At 49.2% G+C, this 25,658-nt stretch overlaps 1 protein-coding gene across 6 annotated transcripts in view; it reads right to left on the bottom strand.

Moving 5' to 3' along the window:
- Positions 1-25,658, bottom strand: part of HSF1 (heat shock transcription factor 1) — a 71,832-nt gene that overhangs the window by 7,990 nt on the left and 38,184 nt on the right. For 4 of the 6 annotated variants that reach the window (XM_030011355.2, XM_030011356.2, XM_041122936.1 and 1 more), the window contains 6 exons: positions 14,331-14,406; positions 13,856-13,917; positions 12,309-12,405; positions 8,375-8,511; positions 6,409-6,642; positions 2,522-2,608 (listed from right to left, as the gene is read on the bottom strand). In XM_030011355.2, coding sequence (XP_029867215.1) covers positions 2,522-2,608; positions 6,409-6,642; positions 8,375-8,511; positions 12,309-12,405; positions 13,856-13,917; positions 14,331-14,406 — 693 coding nt within the window. The remainder of the gene's footprint in view (positions 1-2,521; positions 2,609-6,408; positions 6,643-8,374; positions 8,512-12,308; positions 12,406-13,855; positions 13,918-14,330; positions 14,407-25,658) is intronic. The other 2 variants (XM_030011357.2, XM_030011358.2) reach the window with 1 other exon arrangement.

Here is a 25,658-nt window from a genome sequence, read left to right as displayed (position 1 = left end):
AGAGGTTGCTGCACAAGGCACGGAGATGGAGGGGCCGAGGGCTCCGTAAGGTCTGTGCCCCTGCCCCTAAAGCCCGAAAGCCCCAAAGGAGCAGCCCGAGCCAAGCGTGCTGAGGAAGGAGGCCAGAAGCGCTCCGTTCCCCCAGGACAGGCCATGCTCTGAAGGCGAGGAGACTATCTCCAGTGCTGAAAGATCAACACCTTCTCTTCAAAGCCGATACTCCAGCAAAAGGCCTGTCCGACGCTTGCAGCCCACGGAAGACACAGGGAGCTCCGACACGAGGGTCCCGCTGAATCGCTGTGTCCCATGTAACCTACATCAGGCCCTGCAAACTAAGAGCAGAACCCCTGGAAAACGCGACGGACACAGGACTGATGATATAGGATTGGTGACGCTGACACAGAAGAGCTTTGCTTGTCCCCAGGTATGCGGACGTGCAGGGAAAGGGGGACTGGAAAGATTTTGGAGGTAAAGAATAACCCTGCCCTAAGTGTACGCCCTGGCTCTGCTTTCCCTGTCACACCAACCATCCATCCCCACACTCATCCCATCTTCGCGGCAAGCTCCCCGGCTCTCGCTCCGCTTTCCGGCTGCCAACCACCTCGCAAGAATAACAAACGCCGGCTACGCAGCGCGCCTCGCTCCAGCGCCGCTTCCTCGGCTCCCGGGGCAGCCCCGCAGAGCACGGGCTCTCGCGAGACCCTCGCCGTCTGAGTTTCCATCTGATGAAGTGATGAAAGTCAGCCTGTGCGGTGTGGTCTCGCTCTGTGTGGGCTGTTTTACAGTCTGAGAAGTAGCTATGTAAAAATAGCACCTTCTTACTCAACAGATCTGCTCTCCGTGGGTCTGCCTCTCTTCCCCAGCAGAAAGCTGTGTTTAATGTCGATGCCACGGTGGCCCTGGACACCGGGTGAGCGAGCCAGGGCACGCTGTGCCAAACCCACTGCCAGGGAAGTCCTGACCGTGCGATCCTTGTTATGACTGATGGAGGCAGCAGAAAGCAGGCGACCTGCCTCTCCCTCCGCTGGGAACCAGTTGAGCTGGCAGTCAGGAGCAGCAGCTTTTTATTGGGGAAAAGGCACATTTTGATATGGATGCTGACTGAGAGAACTCCCATCTGCCAGTCCCTTGCGATGCCTCCAGCGCTGCCTGCTGCTGCCCCTGCACGTGTGTTACGGCAATGCAGCTGTCTGCAAGCCCAGCCAGTGCCCAGCACCAGCGTGGATCCACGGCCACGAGGAGATTGTCCTTCCCGGGAAGGACCTGGAGCTCCCGTGGAGCTCCTGAGCACGGTTCTCAGATCTCCATCAGGCACAGTCAGTTCTTTCGCAGGGAGCAGCTCGCAGCGTCACCAGCCTGGCTCCCTTCCCTAGGAGAGCTGCCCATCCCTTCTGATCCTTAACTCTACCAAGCACAGGCTGCTGGCTATTTCCCAGAAACAACTGACTGGGCACTAGACACTTCTAGGTGACAAGCAACCCCCAGTCCTCCGAATCTGAAGCACCGACGATGCACTGAGCTGTTTTTCTTCCCTGTATTGCTTTCCTTTTCAAATGTTCTGTTTTCTAAAAGCAAGAAGACAGAGCAGCTTTGCAATGACTATCACATTTATACAGGGAAAAAAGCAGTCCTCTGGACCCTGCGCTCTCTCCAGGCCATCGTGTTGCTGTCTGTTTGTACCTGGGAAATGGGCTCGGGGTGTAAGACAGCAGGGTCCAGATCCCACCAGCCTGCAAACAACAACCAGAGCTGTAAGCAATGATTCCTGCAATGACCACCTCTGACACAGCCCTTGAGGCGGAGGCGAGACACCGATTTAGATATGTGTTTTAGCTCAAGACATACAACATTGGTCTTTTGCATTATTCTGTACATTAGCTTAAAGTATCTAAGGGCAATACTTCAGGCAGTTTTTCCTAGGCTTCTGTGGGAGACACGATACTGGCCTAAATAGATTTTGTCCTGACCTAGGATGTTTTTTATTGTGGAAAAGCTGTATTAGAACAGTATCTTGGTGTGCAGTCAGGTTTGCAGTGGGAAGTTTCATTGTTCTGTCATTATCACAAAAACGGAAAATGCGCCAGAAAAGTCATTTCAGCCCCGAGCTCCCATCGCTTTCCAATGCAACGCTTTGTTACTGAAGTGTGCGAATTTTGTGCTGGCAAGAGATAGCAAACCAGCAGCTCTCAGGGCTGAAGTTTCCATTCATCAAAACCAGGTACAGCATGGACAACAGCAGAGCAGACTTCCCTCCCTTCCCTGCCAAGACCACCTAAAAGGATGAGAAGCAGTTTAGCCTCTGCTGGCCACTCAATATTTTTTAGTCGCTGTGTTGAGTTGGCCAAGAAGTCTGCCACTCGGTGCCAATTTTTAGAGTGAGCTTTTTCCTTGCTGATATACTACCTATAACGTTCAGAAAGCTGACTTCAGTGCACTGACAGCTCCCTGCTTAGTGCAGTGTTCCCCTGCTCTCTTGCCCAGAATTGCAATGCTTGGGGACAGCGGCTATTGAAATGCTAACCCTTGCTGTGATCTGCAATGAAGTGAGGAAGAGGAAGAACTGGGGCAAAGACGAGTGACCTCTGACATCTGCGAAGTGCGAGTCAAACTGAAAAATACAAACAGAAGAGGATACTAGATTCAAAAGACTCACAATCAGGCACTTTCAGGAATGAAATGTTTGTTATGTTCAAAGGCAAGAACAGTTAATCGACCATGCTCCTGCACTTTAAGCAGCGTGGAATGCACTGCAGTCACGGCACTGCAGCGCTTTCGAAGCAGGCAAGCAGCTTCAGGCTGGCAGAATTCTTATTAACAACAAAAAACAAACACGAAAACAAACAGTCCTGCCAAAGCAAGTGAAGACAGCACAGGTTCGTTACAGCACAGCCAAGCTCAGTTAGAAGTTTCTCAGCAAGACAAACTGCTTCTGTTGCGGGTCTGCTTATATTAGCTTCTGTAGGGTGGCACTGACACGGGGACCGCAGCGGCTGTCACCTCTATCAGGGCGCTGTAGCTCTGGGAGAACACAGGCACTGGCACACAACGCTTTGTTCAGACCCACAGTGGCCCGCTGCTCTATGTAATATATACATTATGTTAATAATGCAGGTGTCGATGTTTTTCAGCATGCAGTGGGCTTTGGCTCTTGTAAAGTGGCTCACGAGGGTCCCCAGGTGGATGGTGGATAATGTTTGGGCAACACTGTCAAGTGTTTCCATGCAAACGCTCCCTTTTATTGCCTGAATCTTGGTACTGTCACCTGCTGCTAAAATGCTGTTGGTCACACGAAGGTAGCTCTCAGTTCCAATGAAATTCCCCTGGACAAAGGATGTCTTGTAGATTAAATAACAGCCTGCGTGGCTCACAAAGAGGCACTGCATGCAGTCTTAAGGGCTGCTCTTCGCCAATAAATTTGAGAACAACTGAAACATGCTTCGTGTGATGAAAAACAGGTATCGCTGAGACTTCTTGGCAGGCTGTCAGTGCCTGGGTCAAGTGAGCGGCGTTTGGGCACCCCTGACATACTGTAAAGTCACCTACCATCAGTAAACACTTCCCTTATTACCTACATCTCAATACAATGAGAAAACTCCTGGGAATTTAACAGAAGCCTCAGAGAAAGGGCACTGCACAGCGTCACGTCCTTGGTGCGGTGCACGCAGCGCAGGCACCAGGACACGTGGCTTGTTTGGCTCCAAAGCCTGAGGAGCAAGCACTGAGCGGTGAGCTCTGACCACGGGATGGGGCACACGTTGAGGCTGCGTGCCTTGGCGCTGAGAAGACTCTGAAGCAGGGTCTGACACACTCCTGGGGACGTGACAAGCGGTGCGCTGCCCACTTAAAACAGCTCACTGCCAGCACTTCAATTAGCAAGTCATCCTTTCTGCCTGTTCAGTATCTCAGTGCAATTCGTGCTCTGGTTATTCCACTTCCCTCTGGGCACGTACAACTGCTGGATGGTTTAGAATCATCGAATCATCGAATGGTGTGGGTTGGAAGGGACCTTCAAAGGTCATCCAGTCCGACCCCCCTGCCATGGGCAGGGACATCTTCAACTAGATCAGGTTGCTCAGAGCCCCGTCCAGCCTGACCTTGAACACTTTCCAGGATGGGGCATCGACCACCTCTCTGGGCAACCTGCGCCAGTGTCTCACCACCCTCATCGTAACAAATTTCTTCCTTAGATCTAGTCTGAAAATCCCCTCTTTTAGGTTAAAACCATTACCCCTTGTCCTATCGCTGCAGGCCCTGCTGAAAAGTCTGTCCCCATCTTTCTTATTGGCCCTCTTTAAGGATTCCTTTTATTATTTACACTTTGCCTTCCAATTCCCTGGGGCAGGGACAGATTTTCTGTTAAATGGTTACACTCTGCCTAGTACTGTGCGCCTGTGGGGTTGACCACAGTATGCTGCAACTCTTCTTTTACAAATTCATGTGGCAAACAGGCTAGGAGCCAAGAGATGGATACAGGACTACTGCATGGCTGGGAATCCTTACTGGCCAGATTCCTTCCTTCTGGAATGCCCTCTAAAGGAACTGCAAACAGATGAGAGAAGCACCATGTTGCTTGCAAACTGCACGAATAAGAGAGCACCAAAAGAAGAGGAAGCACAAGCCCTTTCTTTTAAACAGTTCTAAGAAGCTTTCAAAGACGAAGCGTGGAGCTCAGTCTCTGCAGGGGCAGGGGCAAATGTTTTCTGTGTCCTCTCCTTGCTTCTGCACAGCCTGTGAGAGTCCTTAATAATTCAGAGATGCTCTCGGCAGCGCTTTTTTTTCTTCATTTTTATTACCTCTTAAATGGCCAGTTTCAGCTTCTGATGAGCTGTACAATAAAATCTGTCTCTTTTTAAGGACAGCTGGTACCGGTGAGATGGATTGCAGCGCCCTGGAGAGGTCTACAAATAGGTGAAGCTACAGACAAACATCTCCTCCAAGGCCAAGAGGAAGGAGTTAGCAGGCATCTCCTGACTCTGCATGTCTCCGAGGTGTAAAGGCAGCAAAGCCTGTTCCATCGCACTGCCAACAGGCTGTAGACCCTGCTGTGGCGGGGCAGCCTTCAGCTCTCTCTGTACTCACTGTGTAATGTTAAAGGAAGAGGGCTTCTTCTACAGGTTTTGTCCCTTCTCCATGTAGAGCTATGACACTACAGCTCTGAAAAGTGATGGCTAACACAGAATTCACGCTAATGTGCGCATGTCACACTATCATCAGCTTGGGCGTGTGAATCCACAGCAGACTTCTGGCTAAAAGAGCTCTCTGCTGCCTTCCAAGACCCTGAAACTAATTGTGTCTTGCCCAAACTGCTTTTATACTTTAAGGACAGAAAGTCTGTCCTGGCATTGAGAGGGAAGACCTTAATTCCGATACTCTGTTTTCCCCAGAACATAGGGAGAATGGGAAATGGCCGAGATCTGAGAAGTGGCTGAGATCTCAATATGGTCAAGGGAGAAGTTCTTGGCAGTTTGATATGGACAAACAACTTTCTAGTTTTTCATCCCAACACTTGCAGTTGCATCTGTGAGCACTGTGTGGTGATCAAAGACATAAGACTACACATCTGATCCCTAATAAAATGCTACCCATCAACTTTCAGCCTGCCACCCACTGAGTCCAGCCTAAGTTTGATGCAAGCTGTGTCCTAGTGAGTAAAGAAGCTGAGTGGAAGAATGCATTCACCATGACTAGAACTACGTGGGCAAATGACAGTTTAATGCAAAGCTTCCTCCCTTATTAATTTGGAGGGCAGCTGGGACAGGCAAAAGCAGAGGACAGCACAAGGGCAGTGCTATAGTGCACACTGTCAGAGCAGGCTCATGGAGAAACGCTGCCCACAGCGGTTCCAAGTCTCACCTACAGGTAAACCCATGGGGATTAAAGCTTCTAGCAAGCAATACTGGAAGCTGCCTGCACTACGTGCCTGTCAGCTGCCTTTGGACTGCAAATACAATGCAGAAGCTTTTATACTGTGAGGATGTGCTGGGCCTGAGATGAAAGACAGCTGATCTTACAGTGACTCAATTCCTACACTGGAGAAGCAGGCAGATTGAACAAACCCTTATTTAGCACAGTAATTTTTATCCGTTCTTATTTTGGCATCCCACGTGGCCCCTTGCAGCAGAGCGCTGGGTCCCCCACGCAGGGGGTTTAATTCTGTGCCTGGGCTCAGGTGGTGGGCTACACTCATTGCTCCAAACAGAACAGGAATGGGAGAGCAAAATATCTACCCTGGCACTGGCAGGGAGGGCTGCGCTCAGAGCCACAGGTGAGCTCCTTGGACAAATGACCACATTTCCTTCCAACATTGGCTGGAAGCCCAGGTTGCTAGCATCTTTTAAAGCTTAACGGTACAGAGCGGTGGGATGGCTGGCAAGACCTGAGCTTGGCCAGTCTCAGCACAGCACTTACTTGTCGAGGCAGGCAACGCTGAGGCACTTTTCCTGGGGCTGAGGCTGTGTGGTGCTGTTGCCGGCTGCAGCGGTTGTAGTGCTGGGTTCGTTCTCCTGCAGGATGGAGTCAATGAACGTGGAGGGGGACAGAGCAGTTTCAACAGCAGGAGGGTTCCCTGGGCTGACCTCCTCTATCTGGGGGCTGCAGGCGGGGCTCAGGGGTTCTTCTTTGATACGGACCACAGGACTACTCCTGAGAGAAACAGAAAGAGAAAATTGGTAAAAATCTCACACTAACACATTCCTGATTTCTGAGCTCTGCTTCCACACAATAGGACAAAAAATCCTCGTGACTGCTGTTGCCTTTTCACATACAAAGCCTGCGGAGCCAGCTACAAAGATGAGGTTGAACGAGTACCTAAATATTTCTTCTCTGATTCTGATCCTAATCAGCTCCCCTGACACATCAACGTCTTCTGCTGTTACTGCAATTTCAATGTATTTCTTGTGGCTAAATGTTTGTGAGGCTGCTCAGTCCAGGACCTGCCATGCAGTCAGCTCTGTATAGGCAAAGTTATTGGAAGGAGAGTGTGATTTTTCTTTAACAGTACAGTTAAAACAATACAGCTTTTGATGTGGACATAGTCTAAATAGTACAGAAGTAGCATAGTGTATATACCCTTTTTTAAAGTCACCTCTGAGACATGCATGACATAATCATCACTATAGCAGAGGCTGTAGTGTTTTAACTGCTCCCACAAGGTCAGCGGAGTGACTCCCTTGTGCAGACAAAGCCTGGGATCGACCTTTTACATAAGCACCCAGGCATTTTCAGATGTACTATTTTTATGGGATGGGAAGACGGCTTCTTTGGTCAGCCCTAATTTTACTACCCAAACTCACTGATTTGGGGGTGTAAGAGGTGCAATTAGTCCTACTGGAAAGGACAGCAACTACAAAAGGACAGAGAAAAGGGCCATTAGGCAAACATATGGTCTATATTTAAGAGCGAGTGTTCCTGGCAGAGGGTATTAAAGGCAGTAAATGGCATTTGTGGGTGATTCAGCACCTCAGGGCAAGTGCCAATGCCAGGAATAACCTATTGAAGAGGAAGAAAAAAGGAGTCGGGAGACCACAAGGAAAGATGGGTCCTTCTTGCCCGGGGAGGCTCAGCAAGTTCAAGAGCTGCCGCTGGTGGGAGCGGGGCCGCAGGGAGCGAGGGCTGAACCGCCGCACCGAGGGATGCTGCGAGGGGCTTTCACTGATGCAGACCGGCGGAGGCAGGGGCACACGAGGCTGAGTATTACCTCTGGCATCTGAGGACAGCTCTCACCTCTGCTAGGGCCTGTAAATCTGAAGGAGTTGAAAACGCTGCTGCCGGGCGCTAGCTGACCTGCACTGGCTACAGATTCTCAGTCTCTTCACCCTTGCTGTCTGGGATAGAGCTGTCATTGTTATTCTCAGTTACTTGGGATTGAAGCTGCTTTCTGCACCTCCTCCTCTGTGCAGCGAGTTTATAAGGGCAGGGCGAAGCTAACCCTGCTCCCAGGACGTTGGTAATTTCACAGGACGGAGCGGACAGGCCAACGAAGACGGCTTCCTTGTGGAAACCAAACTGTGACTCCCCCCGGACAGGTTCACACTAGACGGGGCAGGCAGAGGAGCGAGTATTGTTTGGAAAACAGAATTAAAGCTGAACAAAACCAACCAACCAGCCAAAACTCTGCTGAGGTGGCAGTGTCCTGAACAAGACTATCCTGGAGGGACAGGTCCAGCTTTCTGTAAAGTCCTGGTAAGGTAAGCAGGATTGAGTTCAAACACCCTGAACGTCCCCTGCACCAAGGGCTGCACCATTTTCCAGCTGTCATTCATGGGGGATTCTTAACAGAAGAGGCATGTTATACCGGTGTTTGACTACTCAGCTCATTGGGAAACACACTCTCCCTATGCAGACAGTTTCAGATTTTATGACAGCAACAGCCTACCTTTCATCGAGACTGCCGCTGGGAGATGCTGAAGGGCTGGACTGGGCTAGCTCGGTCACGTCGGAGATAATGGGACCAGAGTTGGCTGAAGAATCCGGGGAATATAGGTTGGAGCCACTATATGCTGGGGAAGAAGCCTGAAATGACAATCACAGCATTCGCGATGTGAAGCACTAGGCACGTACTGTACGCCGTCCCGTGTACGGGAGATGGAGCGGGAGGAGGCACATCAAACAGTCCAAAATCCTGACCCACCCAAGACAGAAGGCAATGTGGGACTCAACACGATGCCTAGAAATACACTACTGCCAACCCAAAGCACTACTAAAAAAAAAAAAAAAATTTGAAAAAGAAAATAATCAGACTTCTGTCCTGTAAACTTCATTTTCTTGGAAATAATGGAATTTAAAAAGTAAAAATATTGGATTCTTTTTCTGCACCATTCGCACTTGGGCTTTTAGAAGCCCAGATTTTCCGCTTTCCCCTTCTACTACAACTCCATTCTTTTACTCTTAAATGAAAGCTGAAATTCATATGACTGAGACCTACAGATGTAAGAAATACAAAGATTTCTACACTCTAACAACACATGAAATGGCTGCATTTTGATATCAATCTTGTCAAGGAGCAAATTAATTGAGACATTTGAGTGAACCTGAATCCCCTTTCCTCTTTGCGTACCAGGGTTTGTCAGTCCAGGACACAAAGCAAACTGCAGATCAGAAGATGCACCCAGGAGTCAGAAAACCACGGGGGATGCGGAGAATACAGGGTAAGAGATTCTGCTCAAATTCTCACAGCTGCCCTTAGCTTTGAGCTGATCCATGGTCTCACTCACTCTCCTCCTTCGGAGCTATCTCCTGACATTCAGACAGTCAGCGATGGTAACACCAAGTGGTAGCTAGAGAAAACCATGGTCCATCCTTACCTGCAGATAAATATTTGACTGTCTCTCCTTTAATGTACTGCACGTGCAGTAATTTGGCTTACAGCAGCACTACGTTAACCTTCGTGATCACCGCTTAGCACAGTCAAGACCACAGTGCGGATACGCCCCCTCAGCTCCCTCGTAATTAAAAAGAATACTAAAGAATAACCAAAATTAATTCCATCTCACTGCATGCCAGGTGGTGCACAGGGACACGCGGAGGTACTCTGCAGACTCTCTGCCCATAGGCTTGCCTGGAGAAGTTGGATCCCCACCTCCATCTGCACGAGCCTCCTGCCCAGTGAGGAACCTGTCCTGCGAGTGGGAGCATTTCTGCCTGGCACTGTGCTCACCGACACGTCAATAAAAAAGGCAGCCACTGATCTGAAACTTTTATAAAGCCTGAAGTGCCAGCTGCGCGCAGCATGTGCACCGAGGAGCATGCAGACAGCACGCTGTCCTTGTAATGCACGATTGTGCCCTGTTCTGGACCGTGGCTTTTGGGCTACTCATCGTTTCTGCAAGTCTGAGGTTGCATTCTTGAGCAAAAAAGGGCACGACGATGTGGCAGTAGTTACACAGATGCAGCATCACTGGGGGCACAGAGAGAGCTGCTACTTTGCGGCAGCGATGTGAGATCAAGTGCTGCTGAGCGGCACACGATTGATCTCAGCTATGTCACGGTCAGGACTACCCATGCCTCACCTCCGCTAAGGTCTTACGCCACGTCAACACTCTTGTTGTGAAAGGACAATTTTTTTGTTCACTGTCAAAAGCAGAGAGTATGGCAGTGTCAGGATCCAGCGTACTTGTTGGCAGCTCGCTCTGAAAAATTGCCCAACTATCATCTCTCAGTTCTGTTTGGAGCTGAAAATCATAAACACTTGAGTATGAGAAAGGACGACCACCTGTGTTTCCCATAATTGGGACAATCCGGTAATACCTGGAAGAGCTCCCGGTGGTTCTGTGTAAGTATTTGCTGCATGCAAGAATAAAGGCACTTTTAAAAAAGAGATCACAGGATTAGATGGGAGCTGGAACGGGAACAGAGAGCTTCCACAGAGGGTGGTCTAACTGCAGGAGAGCTCTTTAATGGGGCTTAGCTATTTTGGTTCTCTGCTAAAAAATTCATCAGGATCACCTTGGCACGCCAGGGCAGCTCGATGTCAGGAGCCAGCAGCTTGAATCCGCTGTCCCGAACAGGATGTCCCGGCAGCAGCACGGGCAGGATTGTACCTTGGAATTGGGGACAGCTTTTATTTTGCTACAGACAGCCGATATGAAAGCTTAGCTATGTTCCCAGCTGTAAAGCCTTGTTCCTGGACTACAGCATTGCCAGAGGATCAGTATAAAGAAGAACCTTGATTCACACAACAGCTCTGGCCAAGGAACACCAGCTGGCTTTCCCATGCCAGGCAAGCAGGGGTGCCACAGACCAAGAGAGATGCCCCGAATTTAAGTGGTGCAGTTTCCCAGGGCACACACACTGGTAAGAACCAGATCAAACAGAGCATCTAAAATGAAAACAACTATGTCAAGACATAAGATTTAGTGGATTAGCATAGGCCTGAGGTGATTAAAAGCAAAGAGTGACCAAACATGTCACACCTCTCCTATCAGCTGTAAGCGCTGAGCCAGCCAGCTCGCCCTCAGGGAGTGCCACGAACGTGGCTTTCCAGCTCTTAGGGCACAGGATGAGTCTTCCAATTCTCACGGTAAGTCAGAGCCCACAGTTTGAGACCTGCACGCTTCGAAGACGGGCAGTTCTCAGCACTTGAAGCATCGTGCAGCGTCACAACAACAGGGTTTACGTGCAGGCACGCTGCAGCTATCAGGTCGAAAGGTAAATAGCAGGATGAGGGACCCTGCTCCCCTCCGCTGGCTTACGACGCTGAGCAGACTCAACGTGCGCAGGCCTGGGAGCAAGTCTGTAGCTCATCTGAAAAAAGGATTCAGGGCCAGCATTAATGAGTCTGGGAGAGACGCCTTGTGTTCATTGGCTGTGGAACAGTTAGGGGAAGCATCGCATCAAAAAGTGCATCAGAAGGAGGGGAGAGTATAGACAAAACCTCAGGATTCGCTGGGAACCAGCAGCAGTCTGAAGGGCATACATTTACAGAGACTCCGACTAGAACGCTGTGTCACTGTGTCCCGTGAAGCCACCTCCTGCAGGCACCGGGGTGAGGTGCACCCTGGAGCCAGGCAGTGTGATGACTGCCTGGCACTCACCCACTGTAATGAGGCCAAGGTCTGAACCACATCCACATCCAACGATGAACTCGTTTCTTCTGGACTATGCATTGACGACATCTTGCAGGAAACCCCTTCATCTCAAAAGCGACTGCCTGCTCTCTCATCTCCAGGCTTTAATACCACACAAATTAACTTACAAGGGGATTATTCTGTGCACAGGCACCAATTGGCTTTGCTCTACTCTTCCCACCTTGCTCCCTGCCTCCACGGACACAATTCAGCTCTGACCGCTCAGGTCTTTGCTACTTCAGGCCTGTGTCTCAGCCAGGCTCTCACCCACAACACCTTCCCTGACCAAAAGCAGTCTTCTTTGGAGAGAATAATGCTAATTATACATAGCCACACGTTAACTAGGTGATATGAGCAAATGTTTAGCATGGATTGACCGACATCAGATGCATTTTGTTTGTGACAAAACCAAAACATGGACCAAGTCAGCAGATGTGAGCTAAGCAAGAAGGCACCACTTCTGCTTTCACTGGAATTCAGATAACTCCTCTTTTGGTCTGCAAGCCAAATCCTTGGCCCCATCACAACTATCATTGAGAATTACCAGCTAACAGCTCTCTCCCCGTTGGCTAAGCTAGAATGCAGCTGCCACCTTAAAATACTTTGCCAAACCAAACAAAGAGGTTGTGAGCAAACGGTTGTACAAAGGCAAGACCAGCTGGAGAAGAGCCTAAAACGGGTCCCTCCCCACGAAGCTGTGTCCTCGTCCCCCTCTCCAAGGCCAGGCGTGCACGGCGTACTTACTGTGTATGGGGATGAGCCGTGGACGTGCTCCAGGGAGTACTGGCGACTGTATTTCGGCATGGAATGTGCTGAACTGCTGTCGTTCAACATCAGGGGGCTGCAAAAGATTCCCAAACACCACAAGAGTTACCGCGCTGCCGGCACCGGGTCTCGGGCACCACGTCTCCGCAGCAGAGCCCACCGCCCCAACCCCAGAACTGGGTACTTGCACCCACCCGAGGGGCCAACGCACAACCGTCCCCAGGTCTGGGTGCCCTGGAGGGGCCAGTGGCCACAGGGGGGTGGTTGTGTCAGTACGGCGGAGCAGGCAGCCCCACCACACAGAGGAACACAATGAGCCCCCGTGACCAGCCTCTGGGCTACATTTTGCAAGTCTATTGAGCAGAAATGTAAAACCTCAGGCCTCGGAGGACTTCTTTATAGTCCCTGGTCACCTCCTTCTGCAGGCCTGTATTGTCAGTGCTCTGCTTGGCTTCACTTCTCCATGGCCAACTGCTCCAAAGATGGATTACTTGTGGTCAGCTGTGACACAACCACTTCTGTGGCCCTTTTCAAGTACTTGAGTACTGTGGAGAAACTCTTTCTCCTTACAAGATAAATCATTTCAGCATGTCTTGGACATTATCACCATATAAACCACTATCTTCATTAATAATAATCAAGCCTGCTGTGGTGTTGTCTGCCATATGGTGCTGCTGGGCACTGTTCAAACACAAAAGGACAGCCTTGCAATTCGACAGGCAACACAGGACAAGGTGGGGGCAGGAACAGACACACAACAGAGTATCTGCCAGTTCATATGTGAACAAGTGTAAAAAATCAGGTGGAGGAGGAGCCCATCTCACAGGATGAGACTGGAAGAGCGGGGCCCGTTCAGCCTACGTGAGAGACAACGGGAGAACCATCTGTAAAAGCCGAGGAGGGAAAAGTAATTGTGCTACAGCACAATCTTGGGACAAAACCAAGTAACTATTAATTGGTCAAAGCAAATTAACCTGGAAATGTTCTTAACAGCCTAGGGCACTTAAGTACTGAATGGTCATCCAGTACAACCAGCAAGGGGCAAAATAATCCCCAGCACATTTGAGGACAGGCTTGATTACTTTGTGAAGGTGTCACAGCAGCCTGTGACAGCAGGAGGCTGGTCTGGATGGTCCAATGTTTCCCTTTCGGTATAATGACAGAAATATCATGGCAGTGCCAAGAGACTATTTTAGCAGTGCAAGACCCCAGCCCTCACTGTGTGTGCTGCCACAGCGCAGCAGCAGTTTCACATAGTGCGGTGGTTAGCTATGAAGTAGGTTCTGCACGGGCTTATGTGGCCTGGATCGCAAACCCTTCTTGATTATCAGTTGCATAGCAGTGTTAGCTGGTTTTGGCTGGAGCAAGTACTGGAAGGCTCACATGATCCCAATGACCGCTGTCCAGTCCTACCCCACTGGCAAGGCTGCTACAGAAGACAGAGATCTGGGGGACCCACTCTGCTGATCCTCTCTTTATTCTCTCAGACAGGGAATCTTTATCTGGATGTAGAAATGCAGACTTACATCTTCCTCTTCACCCCAAGAATACGGTTGGATTGCACCAATGAAATCAAAAACTGGATAAGCTGTGAGGAGAAAAAAGAAAAACCTGTTATGGTGTGCACAGTACTTGGGACAGAAATAGGTTTGGGAGCACTGGGTCCCTGTGCTTGGAGCAGAGCCAGAGCTGGGCACGGGGACACGGCAGAGTGCTGACTGCAACCCTAAGCACGAAGGTGAAGGCTTGGGGTAAAACCGTTACATGGCAGCCAACTGAATTCTGCATTGTAACACTGCCGGCCCAAATTTAGCCTCTCCCCGCTGGATTTCCAGAATCTCATGGTGTCAGGAAGAAAACACAGTGATCAAAATCATCCTTAAACAGAACCAATGCCACTGCATCCCACCGATCCCGCAAGTGCCCAGCCTCGTCACTACATCACCGCATACGCGAACACGAGAGCGTCCCAATCCCTCCGTCTGGAAGACCAGGATTTACCTTATTGACAACTTTCTGCTGCTGAGCGTGCTTCTGCCTCAAGCTGGCTACTTCCCTCCACAACGCCTCATTCTCGCTGCAAGAGAAGAAAAAGCCATCTGAGAAAAAAACGCAGCCTCTCAGGCAGAGCAAATAAAGCATGGGGCAAGTCGGAAAACTGCAGCAGGGGATTTGCCGACATCTCCAGATACTGGCTCATTTACAACCTCCTGGGGCTGCGGGTGAAATTGTGTTCATTAACTTTGCTTCGCCATCATTTTAGCTTGCACAGCTCCAGAAACAGCAGCTATTCACATGTGGGCAGTAACACAGAGCCTTACCCAGAGAGAGCGAGCAGTTCACATCTGCTACAAGCCATTACTGTGCCCTTGTGGAAAGGCCCCTGGTGACCGAGCTCAATCTCCTTGATCTGGCCCAGGTGCACGCAGGGCTGGTTATAAATCGGCTTCTCTAGAGACGGCGGAGGGGGGGGAAAGCCGAGGAGGAGCAAGCTCCGCACCCAGGCTGAGACCTAGGCTGCGTCGGGATAGAGCGTGGGCTGCACAACCTATGTACCGAGGAGCTGCACAGCACCTACCCCTCGGATTTCCTCCTGCAGCAGCAATTCCCAAACTCTACACACTTTCTAGAACTCCATATTTGGCTTTTCTATGCATATAAATGAAAACAGCAATGATCGGGTTTGTGTGTTCTGTGAACATAAAAGACAATGGAGAAATTAGCAATAAACCTGCAACATTTTCTCTTATTCTTAAAGCTACTAGAGCTCCAAGGAGCTCACAGGTGACATGGTTTTAAGTTACATGTTTATGTGATTGCAGCATTGATATGACCTCAATGCCAGAGAGTTACTCTGCAAGCAAACCAGCCATTTCAAGCCTTTTTTGGGGACACCCCCTGCTTTGTGGGGCCTTTACTGCTCAAGCTATAAAATCCCTTTCAGATTTTAATTCAGAGACTTTCCCCTCCGGAGGGTTTTGAACTAGCGGTGACAATCCAGGAGAGGCTGGACGGCTTCCCTTGGACTTCAGGGCGGAGGAGCAGGATGACGGTGCCTGGCAGAGCCTCCCCAGAACGGGGTGTCCAGAGACCCCTGGTCATACTCGATTACGATAAAAGGGCAAGCTGAGCCCCTGGTAGAGCAAAAGGGTGGGTGACAAAAACTCAAGAGAGGGAAAACTCAGACAAAATCACTCCAGCTTTCTCAAAACGGGCTATCACTCACTGATGCGCGTCAAAAACGCCGGAGTAAAGAAAGCGTTTCCCCCTCGGAGAGGACGGTCACCCCGAGCGCTCTGCTCGCCCGCAGCAAGGGGTGAGCTTACAACCAAGGGGCTGCGTTCCGCCTACGGCGAGGAGCGGTCGGTGCTTTCGGCAGCAAACGCGGGGCGTCCCTAAAGGCAGTGGGGCAGCGTGGGGACGCGAGAGGTCTTGGGGGTGGGAGCCGGTGCCTGGCTGGGGAGATGGGGCTGCCCTCGTATCGACGGGTACAGCTGCGGTTATCTCAGCTGCACCGTCGCTCCCCACGCACCAGCTGCCAATTACGCGCACGGAGGATTGCTGCTCCGGGCCCCAGCGGGGATTTGGGGAGGTCTGTAAATTAGCCAAGCTTTCCTCGGCACAGACCATCTGAACGCGACTCCTAGATTCGCCTCGGGACAGAAAGGCGCATCGAGAAATTGCTGGGCCCCGGTGTTAGAAAGGGAAGAGCCGCAGCCCCGCGCCCGCTGCCGAAATCCCAAGGGCGAGAGGCAGAGATGAAGCCGTCCTCGCAGCACCGGCCGCTGCCCGTGCCACACCTGAGCCATGCAAAGAGGTCGAGGTCTGGTGGATCAGAGCCAGTGATGTATCATGAAAGGCAAAGAAAGAAGGTGGTAACTGCTCATTAGGCAGCGGGAGAGAAACAGCTGGACACAGGGTCCCCGAAGGGTTAAACTGATCTGAGGGCAGCAAAAAAAACCCCCCTTTAATACTTTCTTTAGCATACTGTTTTATGAGGCAATTAAATGCCGGTGAAGAGTTTACAAGGGCCAGTTTCAAACGTTTCATTTCGGGAGTTATTAGAAGATCTTTGAAGCGTTTTGTTTATACAATATTTTACAGGACCGCGTAAACTGGACCCCGCTCCGCACCTGCCTCTCTTAAACCGCTGCTCCTTGGGGACGCCCGGCATGCCCTCCCTCGCCCTGCGCAGCCGGGACATTTCCGAAGCCGGGGATGAGGTCCGGCAGCCTTAGAAAAAGGTTTGTTGGCTCAGAGCAGAGAAGGGGCATGTCTGTCGGAAGCAAAAGACAAGGGACTCCTCTCTTTTGCAGCGGAGAGCGCGTGGGACCGGCTGACAAGCCAAGCGCTGCCTGTCCCTGGTCCCCCCCGGTACCCGATGCTCCTCCATCCAGCTCACACAGCACGTGCCCATCTCGGCTGGGCAGCTGCGGGCTGGGGGAAACACGGGGTCTGCAGGCAGAATCCCCATCTAGACGTGTGCTTTGTACCCCCCTCCCCAAGAAAACCAGTCTCCCCCAGTTTGAGAGCGGAGCTGACGCAGGGTTGTTCAGAGGGAGCGGGTGCCTTCTCGCCGAAGCCCAGGGGCTCAGGACGCCGGCGCGCTTCTGCCAGACAGAGAATGACATTTGTTATCTCCCGAAGCCAGGAGAGACGCTCATTTATCACTGCGGCTGTACAAGGGTCCTCAGGAGAAACGTCCATCCTGCTTGAAAAACAGCCTTTCCAAAGAGCTTTAATTACCAGTATACACTCAGGAAAATGGTCGTTACTCTCCTTTCAGATAAAATTACTCCGGGTAAAAGCCGCGCTTGACTTCACAGCTAGCAATTTTTGAAATAAATGACTATTTTTTATCCAATATTTTGCAATTTAAAGAAAATGCAGTCTTGCATTGGATTTGTGCTGCTGCTTAGCATTTTTCTTAAACCCAGGCTTTTATAATCAGGTAACTACAGGAGAGAGTCACCTTATTCTGTGTGAAGGTAAACGCCAGTACTCAGCTGCAGAAAGAAGCTTGCACCATACACACTCGCCAAGAGCATGCATAGAAAAAAACCCCTCGATTCAAGTTTTTTAAATCTCCTGCTTTGGGGGTTTGAACCCTGGAGACTCATGCTAGAAAATACATGATTTTCAATGGCAGCACATGATTGTGACTGTGTATGAGCACACTTGACGCCCACAGTGTTTGTATTTGACCTTTTTTCTGTCCTGCAAATATTTTTATCTCCTGCCACAAGGTTCTTCAGAATTTATTTAGAAGTGGCATTGCAGCAAGCAGTGGATTCCTTCATCATGCAGCACGGAGATGTTCTAGTATGTCAGACAGCAGTGTACAGAAAATAAAACTGGATTTTAATCAAGCAAACCAATCAAGATCTGAAGGGTCTTGCTACATCCATATTCGCTTGAAAAAAAAGAAATGGGCAAAGATCTTCATTCAGGCATCGTATGGGTCCAGAGCAAAGTTTAGGGTCACAGATGCCACGGCTTCAGCCACATTTCAGATGAGACACAGTTCTCCAGCCCTCTTCACGCAACCTGGCTTTTCACCCAGAGCGATGCATCCTGTACAACACCGTGCCCTGCCAGTTACACGTTCAAATGGTTTGAAGACTTATCAGAAGGAAGTGAGGGTGGCTTTAGCCTTTGAGAGCAACACTGAACCCTGTCACTGGGGCTCTTAATGCACACCCATGGACGATCTCAAAAAGGGCAGAAAGCCAGGTCAATCTGTGTTAGTTATGGCAGTACAAATGAGTGAGAGCAATACGTTGGGGCAGATGAAAATTATCCAGAAAAATACGAAGCAGCACGCATCAGAAAAACCGCAGTCCTGAGCTGAGCGGAGCTGCTCAGAGAGATGACCGTGACACGATGAATGAGTGGTTCTGTAAAGCACGGACCCGGTGCCCCACAGCAGTGAAGTCAAAAGACAAAGCGAAGGCGAACAGGCAGCAACTGTTCCCTCTCCCTTCTGATTTGAGGCTAGGGATATCAGCTGAAGTCAGCAGCTGGCAGATTCAGTACAAACAAAGGGACACGGTTCTCCAGACACCACGTAATTAAGATGCAGACCTCTGCTGCCGGATCCCAGGAGTCATCGGACAAAATCGCACAAAGAAAAACAAATCTACTGAGGACCATTAAGTGCCAGGGCATCACCTGTATCTCAGGAAGCCCCTAACCCACAACGCTGGTGCCAGGAGATTGCTCCAGGAGAGAAGCACTACGTGCTTGCCTTGCTCCTTTCCTCCTGCCCTTTGCGAACAGTCTCGTCAGAAATGGAACTGGAAGATCAGGACCTTTGATTCAACACCTTGTAATTTTTAAGTCCTTACTCCACACCTGTACAACTCCCGTCTGCAGTTAAATCCCGACTCAGACCTTTCCTGCGGTGCCTTGCGAACTATCACTCTTCTTTCCTCAAACTAAATTTTAAGCTATTCTTTTAAGATCAATACTTGAGCTGTCAGCTCCCAGGCTTTAGGGACTGTGCTGCCATCCACGATACCCAGAGGAAGATGCATCGGACTACGCAGGCGAGCTTAAGAGGGCAGGGTTCAGATGCCTGGAGGTATGGTACCTCCCCAGGGAACACGGCACGTAAGGGAAAGGGTCAGAGGCAGAGCTTAGGGTGAGCCAGACTATCAAGACAGAGATCGTGAAGTGCAGGATGAGGCACCGAGCAGAGATGTTCATTCCCTGTAATACCAGTTGTCCGGAGGAAGGAAGCAGCTGTGTCTTAGTTCGCACTAAATCAGCTACTAGGCTAAAAAGCTGGTTTGAATCCTGGCTCGAGTGCTATCAATCTTTAATCTCCAGCAGGTATAACCTTCGGGGGGGGATTCACTCTTGGAAAAGAGTGAAATAGCTGTAAACAGCTCTCACTGTAGAGTCTGGAAATAGCTCAGGAATATGGAATATTAATGACTGCCCCCACCAAGAGAGATTGTCCGCATTCTGCTGACTAAACAGGGATGCAAACCAAACACAGCTATCAAAAGAGTATCAGTGCTGCTTTTGTGTTCTTTTTACTACCATGGTGAGCTTCTAAGAGAATGCAGCATTTCATTTCTGCAGACAACCTGGCTGGAAGTAGCAACAGACCACAGAAGAAGCAGGTGCCGCAAGCAGCAAAGTGGCAATAGAACCCTCAGACATCACTGGTTTTCCAAACTCCAAGCTACCTTGAACACAACAGCAAGGAGTGGTGGTACCAGTACCCTAGGAAGAAAAGAGGTTTTCAAAATGTATGATGTAACACACCCAAGACAGAGAGAAGAGGTTTGGTTTTGAGACGGAGTCGCTTCCAATAGCAAACCCGCTCTGGAGCAGCGAGAGATCCTGGCTTAGTGTTTGAAGTCAGTGCCCTAATACCTGCTGCCTAATGAGCCAGGCACAAAGACACATTTTTTTGTTGCTTTTCAGCAACGTGAGGGGAGAGCGAGAAGACCTGAGCTTAGAGGAAAAGTCTGACCTTCCTAATAAAAGTGATTTCCTTGTCTTTTATACTTTCCTTACCCGTTTTTGCATTTGATTGGTACCCACAGGATCCATTACCGCAGCAGACCAAGATTCTTGGACCACAGGCTCAGAGAGCTGCTGATCATCTCTTCACTTTCTCAAAGTATTTAGTTTCAGTTGTTCCCACACACAAGCTGGCATTGCCACTGAAAAGCCACCCTGCCGTCTCCCCGGGGCACCCTGCTCTCCCTTGCGCTAAGGCACACATTGGAGCCAAGAAGCAGGTCAGGGAACGGTGCAGGGTGTTTTGCTCCGCATGTCCACGACAGCGAGGACAGAGGCGGATCACTGTCAGGGTTAGCCTGGGGCCGTGGAAAGCTTTCATCTCTGCTGCCTGACACCAAACTGCCCACTTCCATCCTCCTGAACGTGTCCTGCGCTCAGATGTAATAGCATAAAACACGATAGGAAGTTGAATTTCAGGGACTGTGTGCATACAGAAGTTCAGATCTGGGTTTGCACAGTCCCCAGCAAGAGGGGACCCCAAGCCCTGCTAGACCCCAACGGCACCTTAGTGCCAGCCGCTGCTGGAGGACGTCGACCGTAGCAGAGTTCCCAGGAGATGCCGCTTAGCCCACCTTGCAGTAACGGCGAGATACGGCGAGGAGAGAGGAACCTGCAGCTGTAGGTTGAAGGTGACGGCATGCCTCCGCTGGGTAAAGGAGGTCTGAAAGCTTTTCTTTGCGAGGATGGAAAAACTTACTCTGCTCCTTTTCTCTTAACGAGATGATTCTTGTTTTCTTTTTATGGAGAAGGACACAGCTGATTGCGGTTTAAGTCCGGTGCAGAAACTTCAGCTACTCTTTGCGGCCAAAGAAGTTCACATGTTTTGTAGGTCCTTCTAAATATTGAGACGTTCAATGGTCCCCCAAAAGCCCCTGTTCCCAGTTTATCAGTTTCCACTTTTTCAACAGGCATAAAGGTAACAATTTCAAGAGCTTTAACAACCTCTGCTCTACCACAGAAAACAGCACTTACTTTCGTCAGAGTAACGAGACAGGCATTTTTATGTCGTATTTACAAGAAAAAAAAGACCTTTTTGTTTCCTCAAGGCTCAAAAGTCACCGTCTTAATCACCTTCTGAATGTTATGTAAAAAACTAGTACCACACAGCAACAGGTTGCATTTTTAGGTTGCTAGCTTGAGAAATAAAAATCTACAAATAAGCTTTTTAAGTGTCTACGTACTTTTGTGGGGAGTTTACATAATGATAACAACCTTTGATTATAGAGGCAAAAACCCCCTTCCACCTTCCTCATCCATCAATCATATGAAGAAGTCAAAGGTAAACAAGGCCAGGGAAAGAACAAATGATACCACTGAATAAATCCACAGCACACCAGTATCCCGAATACCAACCCCTGCTGTCATCACTATCGCTGACATCGTAGAAAATGAAGGTCAGCAACCAGGGTGATCAAAGATGTGGACAATCTCTGCAAGAGGAATGACCACAGAAATGAGGGTTCTTCAGGCTTGGAGAAGAGATCAAAGTGATATGTCAGAGCCCTATAAAATCATGAATAATATGGAAAAAAGTTCTTTGTTCACCCTTTCAAAATAAGAACTAAGAGTCACTCGACTGTAAGTTGTAACAGAAGAGTATTTTCACTGCACAAGGCAATTTAATTGCAGAACTCGCAGCCCTCAAAAGTTTGCATCCAGAAACAGATAAACTAATCTACTACAGAAACACCAGAAACTGTAAGACGCAGGCGCAGTCCTTGGTGCAGCAGCCTTTGAAGTGCTGGAGCTCACTGCACAAGGCAAGAATCCTCCTCCTCGCCTGATGAAGTCCGAAGATGTTAATATTCTTTCCCCACACGTCTGTTGTTGTCAAAGATTTTCAGCAGTTAAGTATCTAACCACTAACTCTATTATACCCACAACTACTTCATGCTTTGAATTCACTAATTCTGCTGAATTAAAACAGTAAAAAAATCTGTTTTCTCTGAAACAGAATGTTCAGAGAAATGCTGATTTCAAATCTGTCAGTCATGCGACCAACACAGGCAAACAGATGCACATAATCTGTGAGGTCTTGCTGGAGGAGTCTAAGAGAAAGCCATGAAGACTCTTGCTGCAGATCAATAGTTTTGATCACTGCCCAGCCAGGATTTAACCTCAATTTTCAAGCAAAACATCTTGAAAGATCTGTGTGACACCCTGCAAACTGTTCAGGAGAACCTCTGTCCTAGGAAGAGCTGGGGAGAAGAACAGGTCTTACACGGGACATCCTCAGAACTCGTCACAAACCGGAGCAGAGCACTCTCCGGCGAGGAAGTGTTCGTCTGGGTCAGAAAGCGCAAAGGAGGCAACACCACAGTTCTCCAGAGCTGCAGAAATCAGTGGATTTTTTCAGAAAGGTGACAGAAAGATGCTCTTGAGTGTGAAAGGTTACTCCAAATAATGGTCACTCGCTCATTACGCCTGGGGTCTCACAGAGGTGGATGGACTGATTCGTTATTAACTCATCTTTTAAAATAATTTTAACTGTGACAGAATATTCAGGTAGCACCAGTTCATACAATCAGGGGAAGAGCCCATTTTTCTGTGTCAATAAAGATGAACTGTCTGTCCAAATAAACTCACAGTGCAATTAAAAAGCTTGTATCTTGGGATCCTGCCACATTATCTTTAAATAGCCAACAGCTCTTGGACTAAGCTAGCTACAAGCAGAGTGGCTTTTACACCACATGAAGCTTTTTTAAAGAACCAATCCAGAAGAATCAGTTCATGATGGCCAAACCTGTAAGTACCAGGGAGATTCTCTTCAATCCTGAGTGCAGGGTTAAGCTAGGCTTGTGACCAAAGTATTTAAGGTCCCTGTGGTGACCCAGAGTAAGACAACCATCGAACTTCAGCCATGGCAGCACTTACACCCACTAGCACATTACTATCAAAATACAGATGTAAATCAAACATCAAACCAGATTTTATTTAAAACTGCACTCTTCCTCCTCTTCCTAGTGAGCCAGCAAAATCTGTTTCATTCAATACATTGTTCTGAACCATTTCGGATGAGTACGGACGCAGGAAACTGAATGCAGTTTTTAACTGTTCTCTGCTTTTCTTCCAAAAAAGTAGAGGATCAAGAGAAAACCAGACCAGTTTACTCCTCCTTAAGTAATTACGTGACTGGAAGGACGCTGAACAGCAAAGTGACCTGCTCCTTCCAGCTCTGGCTGCCCTCAGGGTACAGTTTGGGGCACAGTCTCAAACCACCACCCCGACAAAAGTCACTAGAAGACTCTAAACAGCTCTTCCTCCAGAATACTCTGGAAAAGCAAATCAGCAAAGATGAGGCATGCTGAACAGGACAGTGCTGTGCAGGAGGCAACCGGAGAGATGGTGTGAACACACTGCCAAAAGCTGGTGCCTCTGTAACTGGCAAGATGCCTGCACATGCTGTCCAGAGAAAAGAGCCCGCAGTGAAAAGGATAAAATCCCGTTACAGACCATATACACAAACCTGCTAGAAAGGAGCTTACACTACAAACCAGGGTTAAGAGATGCCAGTTGGGTTGAGTTATTTTAACATCAGTATGTCAGACTATGGTGGTAATTAATTTCAGATTTAGATCACTGCACTGAAAAATGAGTACTCTACAGGTCTTTAACCTATGGTTTGGAATGACCAATAAAACTGACTTCAGATGATCTCAAGCAGTGACTAAGCTCATAAAAAGCAGCAGCGTAGATAAAACACACAGATCCCGCATTATACTCAGCATTATAAGCCATCAAAGCAATTTTAAGATCAAGCTGATGTTTGACTCTGAGCCAGCCCAGGTCCCCCAGGACCAGACTGACATGTGGAGGCCATGGTAGGAGAGTTAGTGTTTTGGCCCCAATCTCTGAACAGCTGGAGCCTGTGCAACCTTTGCACAGGAAGGCCATAAAACAACGCATTACAATTGTCCAATTTAGAGGTCATAAAAGCACGGACCACAGTTTCAGCGCGAGGCTGGAAGAGCCAGAGTTCAGCCAACAACACTCAAGCAGTGAGCACAAAACCGAAGAATAGCACACTTGCAATTAGGGATAGGCGAAAGCCACTGCAGACCGCAGAAACCTGGCCCTTCCTCCAGTAGCACCGCAGCCTTGCCTGCAAGTGGCCAGGTCCAGACATGCAGGTATCCTTTTCCCTTCTGGCTCTTGGGAGAAATGTAATTATGCACATGCAGTCGTCTTTCCATAAAATCAGGCTTAATGGTAACTGAGTTCCAGGAGCCTCATTTCCCTTCCACTGCAAAAGCCCTCGCCACCTCCTTTTTGAAGTGGCAGATGCTCCAGCTGACGATGTTGATAGCACACCTGCATAAAGGCAAGCCTTAATTTTGTTACAGGCGAAACCAAAAAGAGCAGCAGATTGGGCGGCCTATCACCATCACCTCCATCTCCTTGCTCTAAGCAAGGCTGGGGACCATTTGTGGTAACAGATGGTCCTTCCTTCATGCACAATCCAGGAACGGGGGCTCTGGTGGGGCTGAAGCCAGAGGTAATTGTTTCCTTAGATTACTGCAGCACACGAGGAAATGGGATGATGGAAACCCTATTAACAGAATACAGCTGCTAGAGAAGACCACTTCAAGCACAAGCCTTCTCAAATGCCCGCTCCTGAGCTCCTGCAATCCCACCCGTGAGCGTGGGGAGCCTCTGCTGCATAACCCCCCCCCAACCAAGACATCGCTACGCTTCAAGATTTACTGCAGCTCTACAAGCAACCAGTGCCTTGACAGTGATGTCTCATTTCCAAATCCGAACCAGGAGTACATCATTACTTAACTCTGCTCGCCGCATTCTCGCATATTTTGAAAAGGAAATTCAGCAACAAAGTAAAATCGTAATTTGTTATTTCCAGACGGGTACCAGTGAACTGAGAAGTAGAGCCCCCACAAAACTGCTTGATACAGATTCTCGGCAACAGCGCTGTAATTAATCCTAATACCGCTTCTTTCAGTAGGAAACAGCCAGTTAATAACAGGCAGAATACCACGGAGGAGGACACAGACTCTTGAACAGGAATACACAGATGCTGTCCAGCTGCCCGACCCTATACAGTGCACAAAGAAAAAAGGCTCTTTCTATGCAGACAGACATCCATGGCTGCTCAGCTGCACAGGGACGAGGCCCCCGAGGACAAGATGCTCCTTCATCTAGTTCCGATTCCAGCAGGCAGACCTGGTTCACAAGAGAATATAGATCACTACTGCCTCCAGAAGACTCTTTTGATAAAGAGGTTTGGCCACCCCGGCTGCAGACAGCAAAGGCACAGTCTCATTTGTTTGCTGACAGCTGAGTGTCCCTTCCTCTTTTTGCCCACAGAAAGAGAAAGCATCCAACCTGCTCAGAGTGGCAGAAGGAAGGCTTTGCACGGTGACTAAACTACCCAGAGATGCAGAAAACTGACTGCCTGGCATGCTTTCCTAGAGTTTCATAAGGTTTTGGGCAGGACGATACATGGGCTGCCTCTCTCCTGTTACCACAGACTGGATCTTCCTAATCGGCTTCCTTCCTGCTCCCCAGCAGCTCTGGGCAGGAGCAGGGGTGCATAAGGAAGAGCACACTTCTTGGAAGCAGGTTTTCACTGGACAAGAAAATCATATTTGTGGAAAAAGCCTTGGATTTTTTGTATGTTACCTACCCCACGTGGAATTTGCCCCGAAAAACTGAAACTGCAGGTATGCACTTCAGTACAGTGGTGACCAATGCTATGGGTATGCCACTGGGGACCAATGCTAACCGTATCCTGGGCTGCATCCAGAGCAGCGTGGCCAGCAGGTCGAGGGAGGG

This window comes from Aquila chrysaetos, chromosome 4 (genome assembly GCF_900496995.4).
Source record: "Aquila chrysaetos chrysaetos chromosome 4, bAquChr1.4, whole genome shotgun sequence".
Taxonomy (NCBI): Eukaryota; Metazoa; Chordata; class Aves; order Accipitriformes; family Accipitridae; genus Aquila; species Aquila chrysaetos.
Note: the sequence above shows the minus strand (reverse complement) of the source record. Positions and strands in the feature narration are given on the sequence as shown.